The sequence below is a fragment of the Molossus molossus genome, unplaced genomic scaffold (assembly GCF_014108415.1).
Source record: "Molossus molossus isolate mMolMol1 unplaced genomic scaffold, mMolMol1.p scaffold_m16_p_3, whole genome shotgun sequence".
Taxonomy (NCBI): Eukaryota; Metazoa; Chordata; class Mammalia; order Chiroptera; family Molossidae; genus Molossus; species Molossus molossus.
Genome location: NW_023425366.1, coordinates 111,595,653 through 111,618,740, shown reverse-complemented (window position 1 = coordinate 111,618,740; position 23,088 = coordinate 111,595,653). Strand labels below are relative to the sequence as shown.

General features: G+C 53.8%; 1 protein-coding gene across 1 annotated transcript; it reads left to right on the top strand.

Annotated features, from left to right (window-relative positions):
- Nucleotides 1-10,534: 10,534 nt before the first annotated feature.
- Nucleotides 10,535-21,554, top strand: LOC118642131 (protein CLEC16A-like). The gene is made up of 3 exons (XM_036279737.1): nucleotides 10,535-10,628; nucleotides 11,132-11,293; nucleotides 21,214-21,554. Exons 1-3 carry the CDS (start codon nucleotides 10,535-10,537, stop codon nucleotides 21,552-21,554), a joined length of 597 nt encoding a protein of 198 aa, XP_036135630.1.
- The last annotated feature ends 1,534 nt before the right edge of the window (nucleotides 21,555-23,088 follow it).

Here is a 23,088-nt window from a genome sequence, read left to right as displayed (position 1 = left end):
AAAGAAAAAGAATCAGGCGATGCTTGGGCCAATAAGAACCTCAGGAAGTTGTCCTTTGCAAATAAGGCTGTAGCTCTGGCCACCCCAGCCCTGGCCAGTGATTCCAGGCTCGGCCCCCTCCCTGCAGCTGGAAGCACTTCCTAATAACTGTTTAGCCCGCCTCCCTCTCGCTGCTCTTTCAGCCCTGTGCCCTACCTCAACAGAGGGGCAGCCAAGACCACCACTGATAGGCTTTCCATACCTTTGCTGAGAGACCGCTGTGAGCTCTTTGCTTACTAATATACAGACGGTAATGCTGTTGGAAGAGGGCTGGGCTGGGCCTGGCAGGGACCAGGTCCTTGGGAATAAAGCCCATGTCCTGGCAACCTTCAGTTTAAAAAAACTAGAGCGAGGGGTGCACTGTAAGAGATCCGCAGAGATCTAGCCCATCCAAGTCCACCTACCGCTGTCCCAGTCTACGGCCTGGAAGGTGCTCGTGTCCAAGGCTGCGAGGAAATGCCAGCCCAGCTGAGCACAACCAGGTGCTGGCATTCACACAGCCTAGGTGCCCCCAGCAGCCAAAGGGACATTTAGACCTCGGATGTCTCCTGTGGTGGCAGCTCTCTCAGGTAGGCTTCGCCCAGGAGTGCAAACACTTCGAGAGAGGACACAAGATACTGAAAGACCATTTTTTCTTTTCTGCAGTTTTTCAAGTATAGTCCTTAAAGTCCAAGAGGATGTATCCATGAATAAAGAGCTACCGGCTCAAAGATTCTGCAAGTTCCCAACTATTTTTATTAATTAATTTATTTTTTAGTCTTCACCCGGGGGTATTTTTCCATTGATTTATAGATAGAATGGAAGGGGGAGAGAGAGGGAAACATCGATGTGAGAGCGACACATCGATTGGTTGCCTCCTACGTGACCCTAACCAGGGCCGGGGATCAAACCTGCAACCCAAGTACCTGCCCTTAACTGGGAATCAAACCTGCGAATCCTCAGTCCAAAAGCCGACGCTCTAACCACTGATCAAACCAGCCAGGGCCTAGCTGTTTTTATATATTAGATATGTTATCCCTTTAAGAGCAACCAGAAATAAAAGTCTTTAAGCATTTTGAGGTACAGCCAGACCATGATCTAGGGGGTCACCTGTGGTGAGGTTGCTCAAACTTGACCAAGGAGGCCGTAGAAATGCCACCTTCCCAGACACCTGGTTTGTAAATGTGCCTCCCGGGCTGGACAGGAAGTACACATGAAAAAAATCAGGAATCACTTAGGGTGGCCACTGGGAAGAAGCCCATAGATTGGCCCTAATGCCCAGAATTTGTTCACACAACCCTGAAACACCTAGCTGAGGTGGCGCACTAGAGGGAGATTGGAAGGCGTTCTCCACGCAGATAGCTGAGTCTTCTGCCTTCCCTCAGGCCTCAGAGTCTGGGCAGTGCCTGAGGGGGTTGTGAGGACCTAAGGCCCTGCTGGCCTGCAGCGTTGTTGCCGTCTGAGCCCTTGCACCTGTGTTGGTAGATGCTTCATTTTGTGTGAATTTCAAGAGGAGTCCTGGGTGAGCACACAGCCTCCCCAGCCCAGGGGTGCGCCGTTGTTGGACTTCACTCTGACCCCTGCTTCCTCAGCACCCCTCCCCACACACACATGTTCTTTGAACAGTTATGGGTAGTTTGTCTTTTCTGGTGTGCCCCCCCCTCCCCCGCCGGCCCCCATCCCGTCCTGCCTCCCTGCCTCATCCTCATCTTCCTGTGGCAGTGAGGAGGAACCAGTCTCTTGCATCAGAAGCGTGGATGAGAGAGCTCTGTGTTATCTGTAGACCTCGTAGGCTGCAGTCTGTCCAGAGCCATCAGCAGGTTGAAGTTCCAAACTCAACCACCAACCCACCTCTCTTTCCCCAGGGACCTGGCTGACTGCACTGTGGGGTGAAAGGGCAGAGCTGAGGAAGGAGCCAGCAAGAGGAGAAATAAGGCCATGGCCGCACTTGCTGTCTTACGGTTCTGTGCATGAGGTCACGAGGCCAATTGATTTTTTACTGTTTCCCAGCATCGAGGGCTGGTGAGAAAATCTGAACACTACATGGAAACCTGAGCTGAGACTGAGTGGAATGAATTTGCTAATGGAAGGCAAGCTCAGGGCACCCTTGCCCACCCCATGGTCCTCATTCAAGTCAGAGACTATTGAAAACACACGGGTTGCTTCTGCATCAACCCTTGGTGGGCTTTATTTTATGCTTTTCAGTGTGGAACAAGCATAAATATATATCGTTTTCGTTGTTGTTGTCAGGGCAGACAGCTCTCCCCTCAAAATCTTAGAGCTTCATCCTAAAAGAGGTCTCTTGAAAACTGGATTTCTTTGAAGCATGTCTGTCTAAGACTTATATGCCTCAGGGTCATGTACTTCGGACTTAGAAGCCCCTCGTGTCAGGAGCTTGGGCCAAGGGGAATCAGACTGGAGCTGAGGCCGTGGCTCATGGCCCCCACGGACAGGAAATACGCCTGGGGTTGCTTGCTTCTTGTTTAAAAAGGGACTGTGACTTAAATTGGCCATAATTTTAAAAATCAGGAGGTTTTACATAAAAATCCAGATTCCCAGCTTCTCTTGAAGAACAGGAAACCATGGCCACCCTAAGACCCATGTTCTCGGACGGCCGCAGTCAGGAGAGGCTGGGAGCTGTACTATCTGGGTGTCTCCAGTCCCCACCAGTCCCTGCCATCTCCCTGACATGTTTCTCAGTGCCATGTTGCAACTGACCAGGGCGAAACTGATGGTAAATGGGCCCCCGGCCCCTCTTTGTTCACTGATGTTATCCAGCCAGCCCTGCAATTCTCAAGTTTGCAGCCCATGGGCTTGAGCCTTGTCTGTGATTTTCAAAGGTAGCATCTTTAGAGTTCTCTGGGAATAAGGGGGAAGTTCACCCTTCTGAAGGCTCCTTGTAGCCAGGGCGGTTCCATTTCCATCTCGTGTACAATTTGAAGTTTCACTGTTGAGGAAAAACCTTGCAGAGCGCTGTGGTGTGGCGGCATCTTCCCAGAATTAGGCCGCATCTCCAGTCAGGCAGCTGTCTCTTCCAGGAAGCTGCCTTTGGGGACGTTTGCCGGGAGGGTGTAACGGGATGGGAACCTAGCATGTACGCTGGAATGTCTCAAGAGTTTTGCTTGAGATCTTGCTCCCAGGAAGCTCAGAGCCAAGTGTTAACATCAGTTTCCCACAGCTGGAAGTCCTTCTGGGGGAACTTTTAACTTTTCACTTTTTTTTCTTTATTGATTTTAGAGGGAGAGGGAGATAGAAACATAGATGAGAGAGAACATCGACTGGCTGCCTCCTGCATGCCCCCCAGTGGGGATCAGGCCCACAACCTGGGCATGTGCCCTGACCAGGGATTGAACCAGCGACCTCTTGGTGCATGGGTCGACACTCAACCAATGAGCCACACTGGCTGGGCTAACTTTTCACTTTCTACCCACCTTTTATTGTTGGACTCTTGTCATTTAGTTCGTGCTTTGGTGGCTTTCAGTATTTAGTATCTATGGCATTTGGGTTTGGGTTATTAAATATCAGCCACCTCAAATCCCTGCTGGAAGCAGGTGAAATGTAAGAGCGTCTGCAGGGCATGAGGCTGTGGGTGAGCTTCCTGCTGTTTAGTAGAGTGCAGAATCCCTGAGATGCACTCTAAGCTAACTGGGTTCCTTCCACGTCAGTTCTCTAAAAAGGTCCCTGTGGGATCCCTCAGATGCTTAGGTAGCTTTCACATCTTCCACTTTTTAACCTGAAATAGTTGTACTTCAGTGGCACAACCAGTGTCCTTGGAGGAATTACAATCTGCCAAACAGCACTAGCTCTGAGCACACCACAGAGGTCAGCTGGGGTCTCCCTGCTCTTTGGAAATTTAGGAAGCCTTTGGCTCTCAGCCCCCAGTTCTCTATCCCATGTGTATGCTGGCGTTCCCACCCTCTAGTCTCTTGTGCCCCTCCCCCACTGTTTCCAAGTCTTGGCCTTCACACATAATCTCTGTATGACCTGGTGTGAGCCCAGACGAAACTCAGTTCCTTTCACTGGTTCCCACCCAGAACGTCCACTTGCACCACAAGGAAAGAGTTGAAAAAGCAAATCCTGAAGATATGGGGGATTGCAGAAAGCCAACTCCCCCAGCTCAGTTGTCCCTTCCCCTCTTTCTCCTCACTCCACACACACGCCCAGATTTCCCTCAGGAAGTGCAGGGTGGCCTTCCCTGCACTGGAAGCTCTGGGGGCAGCCAGCTGCTTGTCCCTGTGGAGCTCAGCTCAAGTTCTTGCATTAGCAATGATTTTCCTCAAATTTCAGTTCAGATTAGGTTCAACAACATAGTGAAGAAAAAAACAAAAGAAGTTTATTTTCCTCTCAGGTAGAGGAAACCTGGATGAAGGTAATCAGAGACTCCACACAGGCATCAGGGACCCAAGGTCCTTCCTATTCAGTACTCTGCCATTTCAATGCTCTCTAATATGTGATCCATTCTCATGGTCCAAGATAGCTGCTGGAGTTCCAGCCATCACATCCATGTTTTAGGTAGCAGAATGGAAGAAAGCACACTTTTTCCTTTTAAGAAGCCTTCCAGAAATCCAACATGCCTCTTTCACTTCTATCTCATTGGCTACAACTTAGTCACACGGCCACGCCTGGGTTCTGTAATTGCAGATGAAGGGGAGAATGGATTTTGGGAGACAGCTCACAATATCAGAAACGCTGTCCAAAACCCTCTTGACCCCAGGGGATTGATTCCAAGTGCTAACTGTGAAAGTAATGATAGTCATTGCACAAAATAGCAAAGCATCTTTGGAAGTTAAGTTTCTTATGTCCTACTTGGGAAGGCCAACTCGTTTATGGCTAGTGAGGCCCCAAGGTAGACAGGGTAGGCTGCGGGATCACAGGGGAGAGAACGGTTAAACCTACCGGCTACAGCTGGGCCGAGCTAGCCTTAAAGGATGGAGAAGGGAGCCCTGGCCGGGCGGCTCCGTTGGACTGGAGTGCCGTCCAGTACACCAAAAGGTTGCGGCTTTGACCCCGTCAGAGCACATACCTGGGTTGCAGTTTCAATCCCCAATCGGGGTGTATACAGGAGGCAACTGATCAGTGTTTCTCTCTCACATTGATGTCCCCCCCCCTTCTCTCTCTAAAATCAATAAAAATATATCCTTGGGTAAGGATTTTTTTTTAAAGGATGAGAAGGGATTTGTGAAAACTTAAAAGAGGCAACAGGGAATTCAGACTGAGGGAACAGCCCAGCTGAGGCAGAAAGCAAGTGGTTCTTGTTAGGCAATGTGAGGACCCGCCTAGGCTGTTGAAGGCAAGCAGCCCCATCTCAGCCTGTTCACCCAGGAGTGCTGAGGGCTGGGAAGGGTTTGCGGAGAGAGCTGACGCAAAAGGTCGCTGGGTGTTGGAACTTCCTTGAGCCCAGTGGATTTGACCGAGAATCTAAGGATAAATTACAGAGATTAACAACTGAAATGCCAGACAAGTCAAGTAGGGGAGGGGAGGAAACAGCTCCCTTCCTCCCTCCATTTTCTGTCATATGGGAATGGGGCCCAGATCTTTCTACCTTGTATGAAGCCAGAAATTCAGATTTGTATGTAAAGTCTTCCAGTGCGTAAAGGTGGTGCCTAAAACAAGCAGATGCAATGATGTAAGCCAAGCGCATCACATCTGCAAGCCCCTGGCCAGCCAGGATCCAGACTCACACAGCAACCTGGCTTTCCTGTGGGAAAAGCTCTCGTGGGTGCGCTATCCAAAGAGAAAGAGTGTGTAAACAGTATTTTCAGGGTGCATTTTTCGGTGTCTTCTCATAAAGTTCAAATCAGATCCATATTTATAGGTAAAAGGAAAACTATTGACCGTGTAAGCCAAGAGATCCTCACTAATTCAGGAGAAGGGGCTTGTCCAAGATCACAAAGCCATTTGGGCAGAGTTAGAACTCAGACTTGAGGTTCTGACTTCCAGCGCAGTGCTCCCTCTATCAGTGGGCCTCAAATAGATGGCTGACCTTTTTGTTGTATTTTTATACTTGACAAATGCCAGAGACTTATTCATGAGTTCATCTTCCCAGAATAACTGGTAGAACAGGGCCAGAGGGCAGCAGGAAGACCTGGCCTATCCCTGGGAAACCCAGGCTCCTGGAGAGTAGGGGATGTGTTTTGCCATTGGCGCAGGTCCACCTGCTTCTGACGCATGACGCTGGGCCCCGGCTTTGGGGGGTGTTCAGTGAGTCTGGGGAGAGAGCTTTGGAAGCCAGAACAGATCCCAGGGGTGTGTTAGGAACCTGGGAGCTCGAGCCTGTCCAGCTCCCAGACAGCTGTGTTTCTTCCTTCATCCTCCCTTATTTTCCTGGTTTAAAATAACATTTGCAGCCCTGGCCAGTTTGGCTCAGCGGTTAGATCATCGGCCCATGGACCGAAGCGTGGTGGGTTCTATTCCTGGTCAAGAGCATGTACCTGGGTTGTAAGTTTGATCCCCAATCCTGGTCAGGGTCATGCTGGAGGCAACCAGCCATTAGCTGTTCTCTCACAGCGATGTTTCTCTCTCTCTCTCCCTCCCTTCCACTCTCTAAAAATCAGTGGGAAACTGTCCTCTGGTGAGACTTAACAAAAAATAAAAATAACATTTGTCATAGGAATCTTGGAAAACTCAAGAAAACACAAAAGATAAAAGTAATCATAACAGAGCCACTGGGTTCTCTTGCAGCTTTAGCTCCGATCCCTTCAGTCTAATTGCTTTGCTCTACAAGGGAGGAGGCAGAACCTGCATTTTATTTATTTATTTTTTTCAGCAATGTGAGTGTGTGGGACATGCTGTCACTGACCTTTCTTCATTTACTGTGTCTCAAGTGTCCCCTTTCACTCTGTCTTCTTTCAGAGCGGCATCTGTTTGGGCAGCAGGGACTTCATCGTCCACACGTTAGCGTTCGCTCAGCCTTCCCCGCTGGTTGGATGTTCTGGTCGTCTCCAGTCCCCTGGCACACCCGCCAGTGCTTTGCACACCCACTTAGTTTACTGTGTGGATCTCTTCCACAGCACAGATTTCCACGTGTGGATCAGTCAGATGGTGTGAAAATCTGCATGGCCTTCTATACACATTTTGCAGGCTCTTGAGACATACTCTGGGAGAGCCAAGAATTTTATCTGCTGGAGACGATCTCAGGGGGCCTCTTTGCCCATGCCCTTGTCCCATGACCTCTGGCTTGTCTGTTTTTGCAAGTACTAGGCAGTGTCTTTGACTCACGTACAGAAAGCCCCTTGGCTCCTCCGCCAAAGCCAGGTCAGCAAGAGCTGCCTTGCCCGGCTGTGGCAGGTACAGGAGCACGGGCGCTGCAGTCACAGGCCTGCGTCCTGAGCTCTCTCCAGGCCCCTCTGACCCTCTGGCAAGTCAGACGGACTCAAAGTGGTTGACACCTCAATTTGGGAAAGAACCCCTTGAAGTCACAGGGGGAATCTGGGCACCCACCCGGTGTTATGGGGGAGGGGGAGGGTAGAAAGGTGAGGAAAGAAGGGAAGGTGGGTTTTTCGTAGCAGCAGGTGAGGGAGAGATGCGTTCAGTCGCCTCTGCCCGGCTGGACCCTGCAAACGGGCGGTATCAGAGGGCGACTCTTCCATACATACAGCGGATGTGCGTGTTCATTGCCACCCTGTGGCATGACCCTAGCCCTCTCCCAAAACAAAGGGACTTGAGCAGTCTGACTGCGGCTTCCGCACCTCGTCTGTGCCCCCCAGGCCCCACCCGAGATGTCTTATGGTAATACACCAGGGCCGTAAAGGACTTGAGAGAGAAGACGTGTCTGAGAGAAGGGCGAGTGGCCATCTTGGTGACAGCACCATCACTCATCCACTCAGGCTGAGGTGCTATGGGGAGGGCGAGAGACTCGGTCCCAAGTCTGTGCCCACACATGCAGGCCCTCTGTTCACGGCTCTGATAAATGCGTGGCTCGGGAAAGCTGTCTTGACATTTTGATTTGTTGAGGGGCGATTCATTTTCAAGGCAAGTAAACAACTTGTGAACTTGAGGGTTTACCACTTGGAGTGATTAAGAAGTAAGCAGCTATAAAGCTGGTTCTGTGGGGCTGTGGCTAATTGCCCCTGGGGATCTTCCTGACTGGTGTTTGCATCTGTCTCTACGTTTGTCATAGCTCATCTGAGCCCCCCCTACCACCACCACACAGAACAGCACACAGGGCCGCCTCCGGAGAGCTCCAGCTCGGAGCCCCGCCCTCCTCCTGGCAAGCAGGCCTTGGCCCTCAGGCAGGGGCAGGGGGTATCGTCCTCTGCAAGAGGACTTGACCCACCAGGCTTCTACTGGGCCTCACATCTGCCTGCCATTACATCCCCCACACCAGGAGGGCCTGCCTGGGGGTATAAATAGAGGCACGGCTTTTAAGGAGCTGATCCTTAGACAGAAATAACTTCATATAAACATTAGTACAAAATAGCTTCTCCATGGTGGCCAGGTGTGGAGTCCCACTAAGTCCTTAGGGGGGATAGAGCAGCAGGTCCCCTTGCACACACACCACCCCCAGCTGTGCCCTGTGCCCAGGGAAGTGCAGACTTGCTGGTAAGTAAACAGATCAGGAATAAAACCCAGGCTTTCCTGGTGCCAGAGCCCCTACTCCATCCTCTACCAGGCTCCATTGAGGGCCAGAGAGTAAAATATTTCAGGCTTCGTGGGCCATGTGGTTCCTATGGCAACTAGTTAGCACTGCTAATATAGCTCAAAAGCAGCCACAGATGATACATAAGCAAAGGACTGTGACTGTGCCAATAAAACTTTACCAGTCACCGGGCCGTAGTTTGCTGACCCCTGCTCAATACCCTGCCACCTTCCTGAGTTCTGAAAAAGACGAGGTCAGGGCCTAGAGAACCTTTTAAAAGAAGTGTCAGCAGGAGCTGGGCCATGTGAGATTCGGGCAGTGCAGGTGGTATGAATGAAGTTTGGGGCCGGCTGGGGTGAGTGCACTTGGGATGGAGAGGTTTGACATGACTGGCCAGGAGGATCGGGATCTCCACCCTCCTCTGGAAGGAGGACTTCCCCTTCCCTCCCTGACTTGCTGCTGCTTCTGAATCATGGAGAAAAGCAATGGGGTCCACAGAGCACCTGTGTGGTTGCCCTGTCTAGCTCCCCGGAGCCGAAGCAAGAACCACCAGGGCCTGCACTGGCGCCTGGGATCATTGATGAGGTGTTTGTTCCATGGGAGCTTTTGTGTATTTAGTGGTTAAAATCAGAAGCGACCGCCTTTAGAAAAGCAGGCTGTAGAAAGACAGACACCACAGTCTGCTGAAAGCACATGTCCGTGGAAGAGGGGCTCCTGGGCGGGCTCGTGCAGAAGCCCTCCTTCCATCATAAACAACATACTGCTCACCCTGGCTGGTTTGGCTCAGTGGTTAGAGTGTCAGCCTGTGGACCGATGAGTCGCAGATTCAGTTCTGGTCAAGGGCATGTGCCTTGGTTGTGGTTTGTCTTGGTTTTGGCGGGGCCGTGCGGGAGGCAACCAGTTGACGTGACCCTCTCTTGTCAATATTTGTCTTTCTCTCTCTCTCTCCCCACCCCCCTACTCTGTCTGATTATAAACAGAAAAATATCCTCAGGTGAGGATTTAAAAAGAAAACACACTGCTCAAGGGCATGTACCTGGGTTGCAGGTTCGATCCCCAGCCCCCGTTTGGGCACACGCAGGAGGCAGCCAGTCGATGTGTCTCTCTCACATTGATCTCTCCCCGCCATCACCTCTCTCTCCCCCTCCCTCTCTCCCACTTTCTCTCAAAATCAGTGGAAAAAATATCCTCAGGTAAGGATTCACAAACGGAAAAATGAAAAGCACACACTGCTGTTACCACATGCCAGGAGTTTGATGAAGGTTCTCTCATTGCACCCCGACTGCACACAGCTGGCAGTTGGAAAATGACACTGGGCACGTCTTCTGCTGCTTTTGCATGATGAAGCAGGATGTGCCCAACACTGAGTGTCTCCAAAACATGGGCCTCATTCACTCCCCTGTGCTAAGAAGGCCACAGGCCCCAGAAATGTGTCATCCCATCTCCAAACCCAGAGTTGCTCTGAGGGCCATGGGAAACTGTACAATACACCACATCACAAAGGGGTCTGTTCTGAGAAATGTGTCGCTAGGCTATTTTGTCACTGGACAGGCATCAGAGAGTGCACTTCCGAGCTAGGCCATGCAAGCTGCTGCACACCTGGGATGTATGGTGTCGCCGCTAGCTCCCCGCCACAGGCCTGGGCAGCGTGTCACTGTGCGCAACAACACGAGATTAAATGGAGCACGAGAGAAGATGGCGCAGTCGAGACGCAAGGCCAACACAGCTACTGCAGACTTTCTTATAAGTGGAAAGAATCCACTCTAAAATAACGATAAGAAGTAGAGTCAGTAACATAGACCAGTAACAGTTGTTTATTATCAATATCGAGGATCGTGTACATGCCTCATCCATACAACTGGGAGCACAGTAGGTTTGTTACACCAGCATCTCCACAGACTCGTTGAGTGATGAATGCGTTGCACTATGCCGGCTACGATGTCGCTAAGTGACAGGAATTTCTCAGCTCCTTGTGTTCATGGGACCACCATCGTTGACCGAAACATCCTTTTGCAGCATGTGACTGTAATTGGTAATTTTTCACCAGACCTTTTGTATCTCCCACGCCAGCGCCAGACTGGCCAGGGCAAAGCAGATTCTCTGGCAGGGGCATCTTGGGGCCTCCCCCTTCCCACCCAGTGGCTTCAGAGCTTAGCTCTGGTGCCCTGCCTTTGGCAGAACTGGGCCCATCAGTAAAGGTCCACATCCCTGTGTGAACTTCTCCAGGATGCCCTGGAGCTCCCGGCCGTGTGCCCTTCAAGGGCACAGCGGCATGTTGCTGCGCCAGCATCGGGCTCAGACACACAGCTCACAGCCCTGCCCTAGGTGCGATGCTGGGGCTGGCTGCCCCGTTTCTTCACACAGCTTCGAAGTGTGTCCAGGTCAGTCCCGTGACCAGTGACCTTCAAGGAGCTGGGTTTGGGTTGGTTAGTATGGCCCATACACTGGCTTGCCCTGCAGGGGCCCACACACACCTCCTGCCAAGCGGGCTGGTTCCTCCCGCTTAGTCATGGCACCCACCACCTTGTCTTACAGGCTTTGCTGTGGCCCAGTGCATAAACCAGCACAGCTCCCCATCCTTGCCCTCGCCACCGCCATCTGCCAGCGGGAGCCCCAGCGGCAGCGGGAGCACCAGCCACTGCGACTCGGGAGGTGCCAGCTCATCGTCCACCTCCTCTGTCGCCCAGAGCCCATCAGGTATTGGCCGAGTGACACAGTGTGGGGGGTCTTTGGGAAACCTGTGATTACGTGACACCAGGACCACTGATACTCAGCTTCTCCTCACCACCTCGTTTGGGAACACTGCCACTCAAGGGTTCCGTGCTCACTCACAGGACGCTGCCCGCGGGCTGGCTGGTTCAGCTCCCTGCAGCGTAGGACTTACTCCTTTTGCAGTCTGGTCCACTGAAAGGCCTTCCCAACCACAGAGCTGGAGGGATGGTCGATAGGCAGGCTGAGCCTAAATCTACCTTCATCACCTCAAAGTCTTAGATCTCAGGAGGAGTCTCCCGAACGTGATTATTTGAACCCTGGCAAAAGAATCGTGCCCCTGCTCATTCTTTTCCGCCATACATACCAGTTTCCTCTTTAAATGTTTGGTGCAGTCCGGTCATCTGTGACCACGGGTACCCCTTGCCCTCCTATAACTTACACAGACGTCACAGACGGACCCTGTGAGCAGGGAGCCCAGAATGGGACGTGTGAGTGGGTGTCCACCCAGCCTCTTTCTCGGCTGTCGTGAGCCCCTCATGTGAGCGCCCGCTGTGCTGCGTACAAACCCAGGAGTAGAGACATCAGTCTTACTTCGGGAACAACATGGCCCCAGAATGTAGCCAGAGAACAGAGCTGGAGCTGGAACGGCAGCAATGGCCTTGAGAGTGTGTGCGCTTCACACACCATGTCAGGACCCCCATGGTCTGCTGGGCCCTGGGGATGCTGGTATGCACTCCCATTTGGGGTCCCTCAGTGTCCTTCGCTATTCCTGCAAGGTCCTATCTGGAGCCCTCACCATCACATTTCAGGGGCACCCGACCAGACTTTTGTTAAGCTGTGAGTCAGTGGATCATGACAAAGGCCATGTGCAGGGCACGAGCTACCTCGGCGCTGGGGAAATGGAGGGTCCCTGGCCACTTCCCTTCGCTCCAGAGGCAGAGAGCTCTGTGGGCAACCACACCTCTCTGGAGTATTTAGCTTCTGCAGGCCCTAGCAAAGGGTTAAGCCAGCGTGGGCGCCGCGCCTGTGGCTCAGGGCACCTCAGCCTGCCTGCACCCTTGCCCTCCTCCCATGAGCATCCATTACCTCCGTCTCTTATTAACATTCACGAGGCCCCGGCAGCAAGGTCACCCTCAAGCCACCTCACTCAGACTCTGTTCCGCTCAGCACCTGCTCCTCTCAGCCCCAGCTGGGGAGATGACTGGCCTTTCTGAACTATTTCTGAGCCCTGTTCAACGCTGGCTGCAAATCCAAGCAGTTGCCGCTGCTGTTCCCAGGCTTGTAGCTGGGAAATTAAGACAGAGCTTCCTCCAGAAGCCAAGAGCATCCCTCAGCCCCTCTGAAGCCTGGTCTCATGCTGGCTCTGGGAGCCGGAGTGCAGGGCTGTGCGTCTGTGTGCTTGTGTGTGCACCCACGTGCTGCCTGCATGTGTCCATGTCTGTCGTGTTGTGTGCACCCAAACACATGCACACTTAAAGTCACATTAGGGATGAAAGGTGTCATCGTGGTATAGCTAGGTACACCTCTCTTTCACTTTCAAGGAGGCACAGCCATCCGTTAGGTGAGCAAATGAGCCACACACTTTTCACCTGGAACCAGCAGAGAGCACATTATCAAGGTCGGGCCCCTGAACGTGTCCCCCTGGGCTAGACTCTGCACCTTCCCCCAGAGGCTCGGGGTCCACAGTGCACTAATTCATTGTTCTTGGCCTCCCTCCTTCATTTCTACCCCACCACCCCCTGCACAGTGCCAACAACATGTCTTTTAGTCTCGGAAATGCAAGGGCTGTTAGCCTGGCTGTCGGGTGGCCAGGCAGTTCCAGTCGGTAACGGAGGCCAGGCCCTCCTGGGTGTCTGCTCCTGCTCGGTGCATCCCCAGCAGCCTGCAAGCCACATGCGAGTCCCCGTTGTCTATGCTGCCGGACAGTACAAGCTGGAGGCCCAGCCTGCCTGTCCAGTCTCTGCGGACTCCGAGATAGCTCACCTCCTGGGAAGGGCCAGTCCATTGGGCAGCCTATGCTTCACTCTTGACCAAGGACCCACCTGTTGATTCCTGGAAAGAGAGAGCGTCGGAGCACATGAGCAGTTAACTGTCTATCACAGCTGCTGGGCCACAGGAGCCAACTCTGTCCCCGGGCCCACAGGCTCGGGCCGCAGGTCTCAGGAGGACCGCCATTCACTTACCTCTCAATGCCAGGCTTCCAGGCCAGCCCTCAAGCTCCCAGGCCCACCAGAGCACAGCACACGGGGTGTCCACGTTTCCTGTAGGGTTACGTCTATTCAGATGGTTCCCTCAGCTGCCTGGTGTCTTACCGAGTGGTGCCAAGGATGGAAGACGGGAGGAAGGTTTTAATGGGACGGGGGCTTTTTGGCCAGTTTCCTGGCTTGAAGTCAGCCTGGAGTGGCGGCCAGTGTTCAGGCTTCTGAATTAGAAAGACTGGCCCTGTGCTGCCCGTTCAGCAGGCTCCCCACCCGCAGGGCCAGGCCTCGGCCTACCAGAGGCGGCATCCTCAGAGGGCCAGCCAGGCAGGGGTGGGACAGGGCCTCTCCCCGCAGCCCAGCCAAGGGGCCACTTGTCCTCAGAGTGGTTTTTGAGGGCACAGTGCTAAATCAGAAGCATTCTTAGTCCTGTGTTTCCAGAGCCTCCGAGGCCAGGAAGTTCCCAGTGTGGGGAGCAGCTGCCAGGTCCTCTGCAGCCAGAATTAGCAAGTCTGGTGGCTTCTTTGCTCTTGAAGCCATGCTTTGCTCAGTCGGGTGTTTGGTTGGGAAAGCGCACGAGAGATGCCAACCACCAGGGGACGAGACAGGCCAGTTTTCCATGTGTCTGCTCTGTGGTTTTGAAACCTGGGATTGTACCGGAGACCCGCACAGCCAGGGGTGGCCCTCCCACCACGCGAGCAGTCCCTGTGGCCCGGCACCTACTGCACGCCTTCTCTGCGCACCGCTGCAGCACATCCCCACACTGGGCCCTGTGGCAGGCACTTGCGCACAAGTACTTCACAGACACCTCCGCACTGAACCCCCTCACGCTGTTCAGCTCAAAACACGGGCTCAGAGGTCGTGGGGCTTGGCCAGGATGCTGCTGCTGGTGAGCGGAGAGGCCCAATGTGAGCCTGCAAACCCATGCCCTGCCTTCTGCAACAACCCAGCAGAGTATCAGTGGGGTTGGTCTCGGGTACCGCCAAGGAGTGTTGCAGAGACTTGGGCCCCAGGTTCAGGTTCCGGTTGGGGACAGCTCACAGGGTGCACACATCTTTCCTTCCAATGTGCATGGTAGCTCTAGAGCACAAATGAAAAGCCACAGCCCATCCACAGAGACCCAGGAAAGCCTGGTAGTCCCCCAAAATCAGCAGCAAACTGGACCCCAAACAGCCACATCTCTGGACCCCCAAATGAGGGCATGAAATCATTTTGATACCTGGTTGTGTTTCTGCCTCTACCCTCTGTCCAGCCCAGGAGACCTTGAATTTTCTGCCTGGGTTTGAAAGAGAACAGGTTTATCCCAAATGTGGATTTTCTCAGCTCCCCATGGGGCCTGCAGTATGAGCTACTCAAGTTCTGTGGCTGTCAGACCTGGTCTCAGTGGGTCCCTCCACAGGCCCAGCCCACACCCAGCCCCTCAGCCTCTTAGTGGCTCATCACTCTGCATCTTTTCTGCCTCTGCCTTGGTACCCTGCCTCCACTGTGTTCACTTTTTCTGAACAATCAGATGTTGTTGAGTCCGTACTACATGCAGGCGCTGGGGAGACAGGGTAACACATGGAGAGCATAGGCTAGCAGGGAGCCCACAGTCCAAAGACGACACACAGATAAGCATCCAGTTACAGACCAACAAAGGAAGCGTGCAGGGGCCCCCACAGCGGCAGGAGGGCCGAAGGCTTCCGAGGGGCATCACTGCAGCTGAAAGCTGAAGGAAGGGCTTAACCAGGCCAGGGCTTCATGAGAAGGTGGCCTTTGGGTCTCACACAAAAGGCCTAGAATCTGGCAGAAGACAGCTGGTTCCTTTTCCCCATCTCCCTGGGGTCTACCTGTAAATTCTGTCCTCAACATAGACTGGGGCAGCTGATTTTTGACAGATAGTCCCCACACCCACCAGGGCTGGAGCCTGTGGCCCAGCACTGGTGGAGGGCCCCTCACACAAGGGAAAGGGACCCCACCCAGAGGGGTCACCAGTTTGCCGGTTGCCCAGAAATACCCTCTGTGCTGGGAGCACCTGCTTCTGATTCACCTTTGCACGTCGGAGACAGATTGTGGGTGCTTGTGAGGGGCTTTTTAGAAGTACGGACCCTCAAATCAGGGCCAAGAGACACCCCAGTCTGAAGGATCATCAAAACCTAATTCCCTGGTAACCAAAGTAACCAACAAGAAAGACTTGGAGCAAGGGATTTTATTTTCATCTTCAATTATTTACGTGTTAAAGGTATGCAGAGGGGACTTGTCTGGTTTTAACACCTAGTACATGAGTTGATCTGTTCCCATTGTCTTTTATTTTTGTTGTTGTTAATCCTCAACCGAGGATATTTTTTCCATTGAATTTTAGGGAGAGAGGCAGGGAAGGAGCGGGGGTGGAGAGAAAGAGGGTGACAGAGAGAAACATCGATATGAGAGAGACACATCGATTGGTTGTCTCCCACATGTGCCCAGCCAGAGCCAGGAATCGAACCTGTGACCCTTCAGTGCTCAGGCCGATGCTCTATCCATGAACCTCACAGACCAGGGCTTCGCACTGTCTGTTAAAGTGCTTTGAGATCTTCAAGTCCTGGGGAGAGCTGGGGCCCTGCACTGGGAAGCACTCAGGAGCCCGGCCTCTTGTCGCCCGCTCCTCCAGCAGAGCTGCCCTGATAGGCCTCAGCTTGTTCCCCAGTGAGGAAATTACAGGGTTGGCATCAGCATATTTTTTCCTTAAACATTTTATGGTTTTGAGAAGCTGAAATTGCAGAGGACATACAGTGGGAAAGAGAAAATAGACCCAGTTTTGGAACCAAATGCAGGACCAGTAGGGATTCTTTAGAAATATTTTCTGAGTTACGCCTGTGCACATGCATGATGATAGATACACACACGCACATACACACGTGCACTCACATGCTTCCACACAGGCACATGCGCTCCGCACAGGGACCTGGTAAGAGAACCGTCCCCTCAGGACAGCTGTGGGACCTGCTCTGAGTCCTGGACCAGCCAGCACTGTGCCCGTCTGGTTGAGCTACTTTGAGGAGGGAGGAAAATCCTTTGTTAGAAAAGTGAAGTCAGAGTAAGGCCAGCCTACCCCTCCTGATGTCCATTCCTGAGGCCCACAGAACTGGGAGCTGTAGCCATTATGACTCTTCCCAGGTTCTGAAACAACAAGGAAGATTTGGCTCCTGTCTAGAGCCTGCCGGGGGAAGGACTGCTCTACAGGGCTCCCTCCCCTCCTCACCTGCCCCCTGAGCTGATTTCTGAACATGCGATCCTCACCCCAGGACAAGGGCCCCTCGGGGCCAACTTAGAGCCACAGGGCCGAGACTGGCCTGTGTGTCACTGAACTCGGTTACCGCATCTGGGCAGGACTTTTAAGGACAGAAACCCAAGTCAAAGGTGTCTTTTCTCTCCAGTTTTCTCTGTGGCATTTACAAAAAGTTGGAGTAAAGTATACAGAACATAAAATGTACCATTTTAACATTTTTAATCTTATAGTTTACTGGCATTCGGTACCTTTACCTTGTGTTCTGTGGCCTTAATTTTAAGGTTTTCGGTAATTCCGAATTTGTCTCGGAGCTGACGAATGCTTCCTTCCTTCCCAATGAGATGCTCCTAACATTTTTGTTTCAGCTGGTTAGAACCCACCCCAGCCGCTTGGCACCAGGTCTCAGATCTTCCTGCCCTGGTGCAGTCTTGGTTTTCAGAGGTTCAGATCACCAGAGCGTCGCCTGGAGAGTGTCGCCTCGTGGCTGGGGAGGAAGTCTCGGAGCGCCCTGCCCACCCGACACTTCCCCAGAACTCGCAGAGCTGTGCTATTGGCTGTAGGTGCCGACACCGAGGGCCACTGGCCTCAGCCGCGGGGTCGGAAATCTGCTCGTTTCACCAGCTGGTTTGGCTCCGGTCCCCTGACCACACAGCCTTCCCTCCTTAGCGTCTCCTGGGGATGCAGGGTTCACATCTTCACTGCTGGTTCGCATTGAGACTGACGGGCAGTTCTGTTCTGGCCCCTGAGGTTTCTCACCGAGACCAGATGTCGCTGATAACCCCGCTCTCTCCATTCCAGCAGGACCGAACCATTGCTGTCGTTACCCCGACTGAGTCCCGACACCACCTCGTCCTAGCGGACAGCGTGGAGGGTGTCTTACCTGCATGGGGGCTGCACCCCACGCCCCGGCTGTCACAGCACCCACTGGGGCACTGCCCGCACCCTTCACGTTCTCATCAATGCTTAGCGTTCGTCTCTGCTCTGTGCCCCTCTCCATGTCACCTTTCTGTCCTGTTGTTAAAGGCTGTCTATGATCTGTTGCTGTGTTTCCCTCTAGTCAGGAGTGGCAGGAAAGGACGCCGGCGAGTGTTCAGCCTGTCGGAGGCCGACAGTCACGGCGGCCACTGGGTTTAGTGCTTCGAACGGCAGCTGTCACGGCAACTCTGGCACAGTCCATTCAGGCAGGTCTCCTCCATTAGCCTCCCGGGCCCACAATGCCCCTCGCCACGCTGCGTTTCCCGTCAGCAGGCTCTGCTCGGCAAGCGGGGCCAGGCTGGGCCTCCCAGGACACGGGTCGTGACCCAAGAGCCGTCCTCAGCCTCCCCTGAGACTGGATCTCCCCTTCCCTTGGTGGCCTCATCTCCTCTGAGGATCCGATCCCCTGGCTCTTGCCCCTTCCAGGCCAGGCCCGGCAGCCCGGACACACTGTCATTGTCTGAGGTACTGAGCAGGCCCCGGCAGGCTCAGCACGAGCCCTCACAGGACACCCCCAGTTTAGGCCACAGGGGTGGGTAGTATTATTTGCAAAAAGCAACCAAGTAGTCAGCTTTTTTGTTTGTTTGTTTTTTGCTTTACATTTTATCCTTATCTTGCTTAAAGCTAAGTGATAAATTCAGTCACATCCAGCCAAAGGGCAAAAGTTACAGACACACCAGTGGATGTAACTCCATCATGCCCTTCCGTTTAGTGCTCCGAAGAGCGGCGAGGTTGGCTGGGGGCCGCAGCGCTCCCTGTGGGCCGCATGCTGCCTTCTCCCGCGGTGCTGCTGCAGGGCTTCCCACGTGTGCCCTCCCCCTTGCCCTTGCCCTCGCCCTCGCCCTTGCCCGCAGGCGCCTCCTGCCTTCTTTTGTGTTTCAAAGCTGCTTCCTCCGAGCTTTGCCCTCTGACTGCTGTGCTCTGCTGTTATCTTCTTCCCCACATCCCAGGCCCTCCTATTCCAGACCAAACACGTCCAGCCCAGATCTATACTGGACACTGTAACTCACTCAACAAGGGTCAGCCAAGCCCCTGCCCCAAAGCCAACGACCAGCTTCTGAGGGTGCCAGCCAGGGACGTGATGGTCAGCTAGGGGCAGAGCCACAGGGAGCCCGAGCATCACTCATGGAAGCCTGGACATCGGGATTTCTCACTCCAGCCTCCAGTCGTCTCCCCTGCCCCTGGCCAGGAAGCCAGAATGTTCTCCAGATCCCTCATTTCCTGGGCCAGGCCCCAGCTTGCGGCCTTAGACCTCAAAAACACCAGCTGCAGTAACCTTCGCAGCTCAGCGCTTGACTGGAAAGTGTGTCCTCGCTGGGTTATTTCCCCCGGTGCAAACCTGGCCGAGTCTCCTCCCCCTGGATGAATGTGAAGATCACAGTCAGGAAGCAGTTCTTAGTTTAAAATAGAATGATTGAGTAAAAATAAATAAATAAATAAAAGGAAGCCTGTGGTGGGTGATGGGCAAGAGGTTCTTTTTCTTATTAAAAAAAAATAGAGGTTATTTTTATGGGGAAAACCTCATCCCTTTTAATAAAATTGTTGGTTCTTTTCCTAAAAAAGAAACCAGTTTTATGTACATGGTATTATTTGTTGGTTGGTTGGTTTTTTTTTAATATATCTGATGGCAACTTTCCCACACCCTTGATTATTCTCGTTACCAAAAACCCCATCAGGGATCAGGACAGGTTTGCCAGCTCTTTTGAATACCTGCATGTAAGCGCAGAGCAGCAGAGAGGCTGCTGGCACGCAGGGCTTCTGAGAGACGTGAAGGAAACGCTTTGCTGCTCTGGCTCCAGATGGCACTGGAGGGCCAGTTGTTTCTGCGTGGCCCTGGCAGCAGCTCGGCTGCGTGTGTGCCACACGCACAGCGTCCACAGGAACGCGCTCGCTCACAGGTGGCAGAGGCTGCGGGAGCAGGGGAGCCCCAGCCCCGCTCCGAGCCTTGCGTCCTGCTGAACATTGGGCCGGCTGTGCTGGCTCAGAACCTGAGCCTGGGTGTCGAAACCAGCCCATCACCACAGCCGTTCTTGCCGAGCGGAGCAAAGTTGTAGAAATTCAGAGGAACGCGAATGCGTGTGGCATGTTCACCGTCTGGGCTCAGATCACACTCTGCTCGAATCACTTTTTCCACCAGTGCCCACGGTGCCCTGCTGCACCCTCCAGGAGTGAGGACAGGCCCCAAGTCCCACGCTGTGGTTTCTCTGACCTTATTTCACTTTTAGAAAGGCCTTCTAAAGAAATTAACTGGGACCTGTGTGCTCATCTCGCCTGAGGTCTGGTGGGAAGAAGCCCAGCGTGTGCTTGGGGCACTCCGTCTGCTGCTTGCACTTTCTCTCCACAGCGGGGATCCTCGTCCTCTCTTCTTTCTCCCATTCTCGGTGCCCTTTGCTTTGATTTTGTTCTCGGTTTTTCCATTCTTTTGCTCTGTGTTCAGTTGGCAATCCTATTTTGTTTTGGCTTAACTTGTAAGAAACAAAACAACTAACTGGAATCACATTGGACAAAAGAATGTCTACCACCATTCCCAGAACCCAGAGTGCTTCAGACCCGCCCCGTGCCGCCGGCACCTCCCGCCGATGTTCCTCAGCCCCACCGTCTGAACAAATAAGAATTTGTTTTCCAAGCAAGATGCCCATCGCCTTATCAGTGTTTCCGAATCAGGGGCATGTGACATCCTAGAAGAGGTTTTCCACAAAGCCCTCCAGTCACAACTGGCGTTTCTGTCCAGGCAGACTTGTCATTGGAAAGCAAATGAGGCCACTTGTCTGTAATCTAATCAAGGATTTTGAAAAGCACCCAGAAAAGAAATTGCCACTCCGAGAATAACTGACAGGAGGAGGCTGCCCTGCCTGCCTTCCTCCTGACTTGGTTTCTCCCTGTGGGGACAAGAGTGGCCCCGGAAAATTATGGTCCCTTCCTGAGTGCTACCTCAGCCCCTCGAGAAGGAACAAGAGACAGACCGGTCCAAGCTTTGGGTTTGGTTTTGCAAGTAAATTTCTATAGAATTCCCTTTTCTTTCCTTTTTTTTTTTTTTTAAACTATCGCAGTGAGTTCCCCCTTGGGAAATGTCACCAAGTGTGAGTCTGGAAGTGACAGGAAGTGATGAGCACCTCGAAGCCCATTTCCTCCCTAAACACGTATTTGCCGTCAGGCAAGTGGGTCAGGACTTGGGCGTACACACAGTCCCCCCGGGCCGTTTCCTGGGGCCCGGGGACTGGCTTCCATCATCCGCCCTTTGGATTTTGCACAAGCCCCTTGTTTTCCCTTGCATCACAAGTGGGGGTGACCCTGGGCCCTGACCCATCTTCCCCCAGGCCTAGGGCAGCCTGGGTTCACCAGCTGTAAGCCCAGGAGGAGGAGATGGAGCAAGCTCCTCCCCCAACACTCCTCCCACCCAGGTGTCCTTGGTTCAGAGGGGAGCAGAGGGTGCCTGTGGGAGCAGAAGGTCTCGGAGCTGAGCGTCCCTTTGTTTCCCCACCCAGATGACCCCCTGACTGTGGAACAGCCTCAGCCTGACCTTCCCGACCAGTTGGTGATCGTCAACGAAGCGGAAGCAGACGCCAGGCCCAGCAAGAGCCTGGCAAAGAGCGTGGACATGGAGACGGTCAGCCTGTCCCCCAGCCTCACCCCAGCCCAGCAGCCCACCATCTCCCTGCTCTGTGAGGACACTGCCGACACACTGAGCGTGGAGTCACTGACCCTCATCCCACCTGTGGACCCCCACAGCCTCCGGACCCTTGCAGGCATCCCCCCGCCACCCACAGCAGCCATAGAGGGCACAGTGACCCCAGGTGGGCGGGCAGCAGGGCCCGCTGAGCACTGAGTCCATGCTGAGCAGCCGCCCTTCGCGCGTGTGGCCCCTCTGGTAGGGACCCAGTGCCACTGCGAAGACACAGTGGGAGCATCTGCGATGACCATCTTCACCACCCGCCCGTGCCCCTCCAGTCCACTCGAGTTCCTTTCACTTTGCACTTCTCTGAAAGCAGCTGGGCCGGTGGAGACCTTCCAGCCATCCCAGAGGCCTGAGGCGGTGCCGCAGGACGGAGGTTGGGGTCCTGGTGTCCGAGCCCCGAAGCCCCGGCCGGCAGCACCCACCAGCACCACCCCTCCATCAGCCAGCCCTCCCCGGGCTCACAGCTCCTCTCTACGGTCCCCAGTGTGCGCAGACGTGGACAAGGTCACTGTAGGTAGAAATTTATAGGAAAGCGAACTTCGATAAACATCTTGGGGTATTTATTTCCACTTTTGGCAGCAGGTGAAGAGCATTTATTTTAAAAGCATCTGTTTTGCTTAGAAGTCCAAAAAGTCCTCAGTGCTGAGGTTTGGTGTCATGTACAAAGTGTGAGATGACTGTTAAGATTCCATTTTCATTTTCCCCAGAACTTCCCAAGTTTTGGTTTAGATTTCTCTGTCTGGCAGACTCCGTTTTCTTAAGCGATTCTTTATTACTCACTAACTCTGCAAGCATGTGGGATGATAAGTAGCTTCCTGGGAAGTTTAGAGTATTTTTTAAACACAGTAAGGGAGATACGCGTACACTCAGGTACAGAGCGCAGAGGGCCGGGAGCTTCTCTGCCACCGCAGCCCAGGGGCCTGGCGCAGCCTGGAGACCTTTTCAGGGCAAGCACGGCGCCGGCTCGGGACCAGCCTCTTCTCCACTGAAAGCGCACAGGACGCTTCTCCAGCATCCCCTTCAGTTGTTCGTGTAAGACCCCGGGCCTGTGCTGACCCGGCCCCAGGGGTTCTGGTGCAGCGCCAGGCCATGGCAGCCGTCCGCCACCTGCCCCTGGACTGTACGCCGCCTTTCCCTGCTGCCGCCACAGACAGCTTGTTTGTGAAACGAACCGCCTCCCTGCTCCCTCTGGGCTGGGTGTGGAAGCCAGTTCTCCAGCACGTACCCAGTGAAGCACCCAAAGTGCCCCTTTCACAGGGCACAGCCCACTGAGCCTCCCTTTCCCCGGTCCCTGCTGAGACCTTCCAGCAGGGGTGTCAGCGCGGCCCAGCCCAGTACTGGGTGGCCTCGGGAGACACCCCGACTGCTCATCGCCCACCTAGGAGAGGACTCAGCCCTCACCACCTCCTCCGTCCGGCTGTCACCTCGGCCTGCAGAGGAGGGCAGTGGCACCTGCAGGTGCCCTCCGGGTTGCTGTGCCCACCGATCTTCAACAAAGGAAGACCCACTGAGGCTGAATTTAGGGGCCCTAGCAAGAGGGACGATCCACGACCTCAGCAGAACCAGGGGGGTGGAAGAAGAGGACAGTCGGTGGAGAGAGGGTGCCATCGGACGGTGGTGCCCGCTTCAGCAGCCAGCTGTGTGCCCTGCTTGATCTCCTGCTTGGGTATAGAAACAGGGCCGT

What these genes read in the sequence shown, in the direction of transcription:
- LOC118642131 (XM_036279737.1), top strand. Translation starts at nt 10,535, where the DNA reads ATGTCGCTAAGTGACAGGAATTTCTCAGCTCCTTGTGTTCATGGGACC. An exon ending in GCAGCATGTGACTGTAATTG is followed by an intron (nt 10,629 to 11,131) that starts GTAATTTTTCAC and finishes CTTGTCTTACAG; the next exon opens with GCTTTGCTGTGGCCCAGTGC. An exon ending in TGTCGCCCAGAGCCCATCAG is followed by an intron (nt 11,294 to 21,213) that starts GTATTGGCCGAG and finishes TTCCCCACCCAG; the next exon opens with ATGACCCCCTGACTGTGGAA.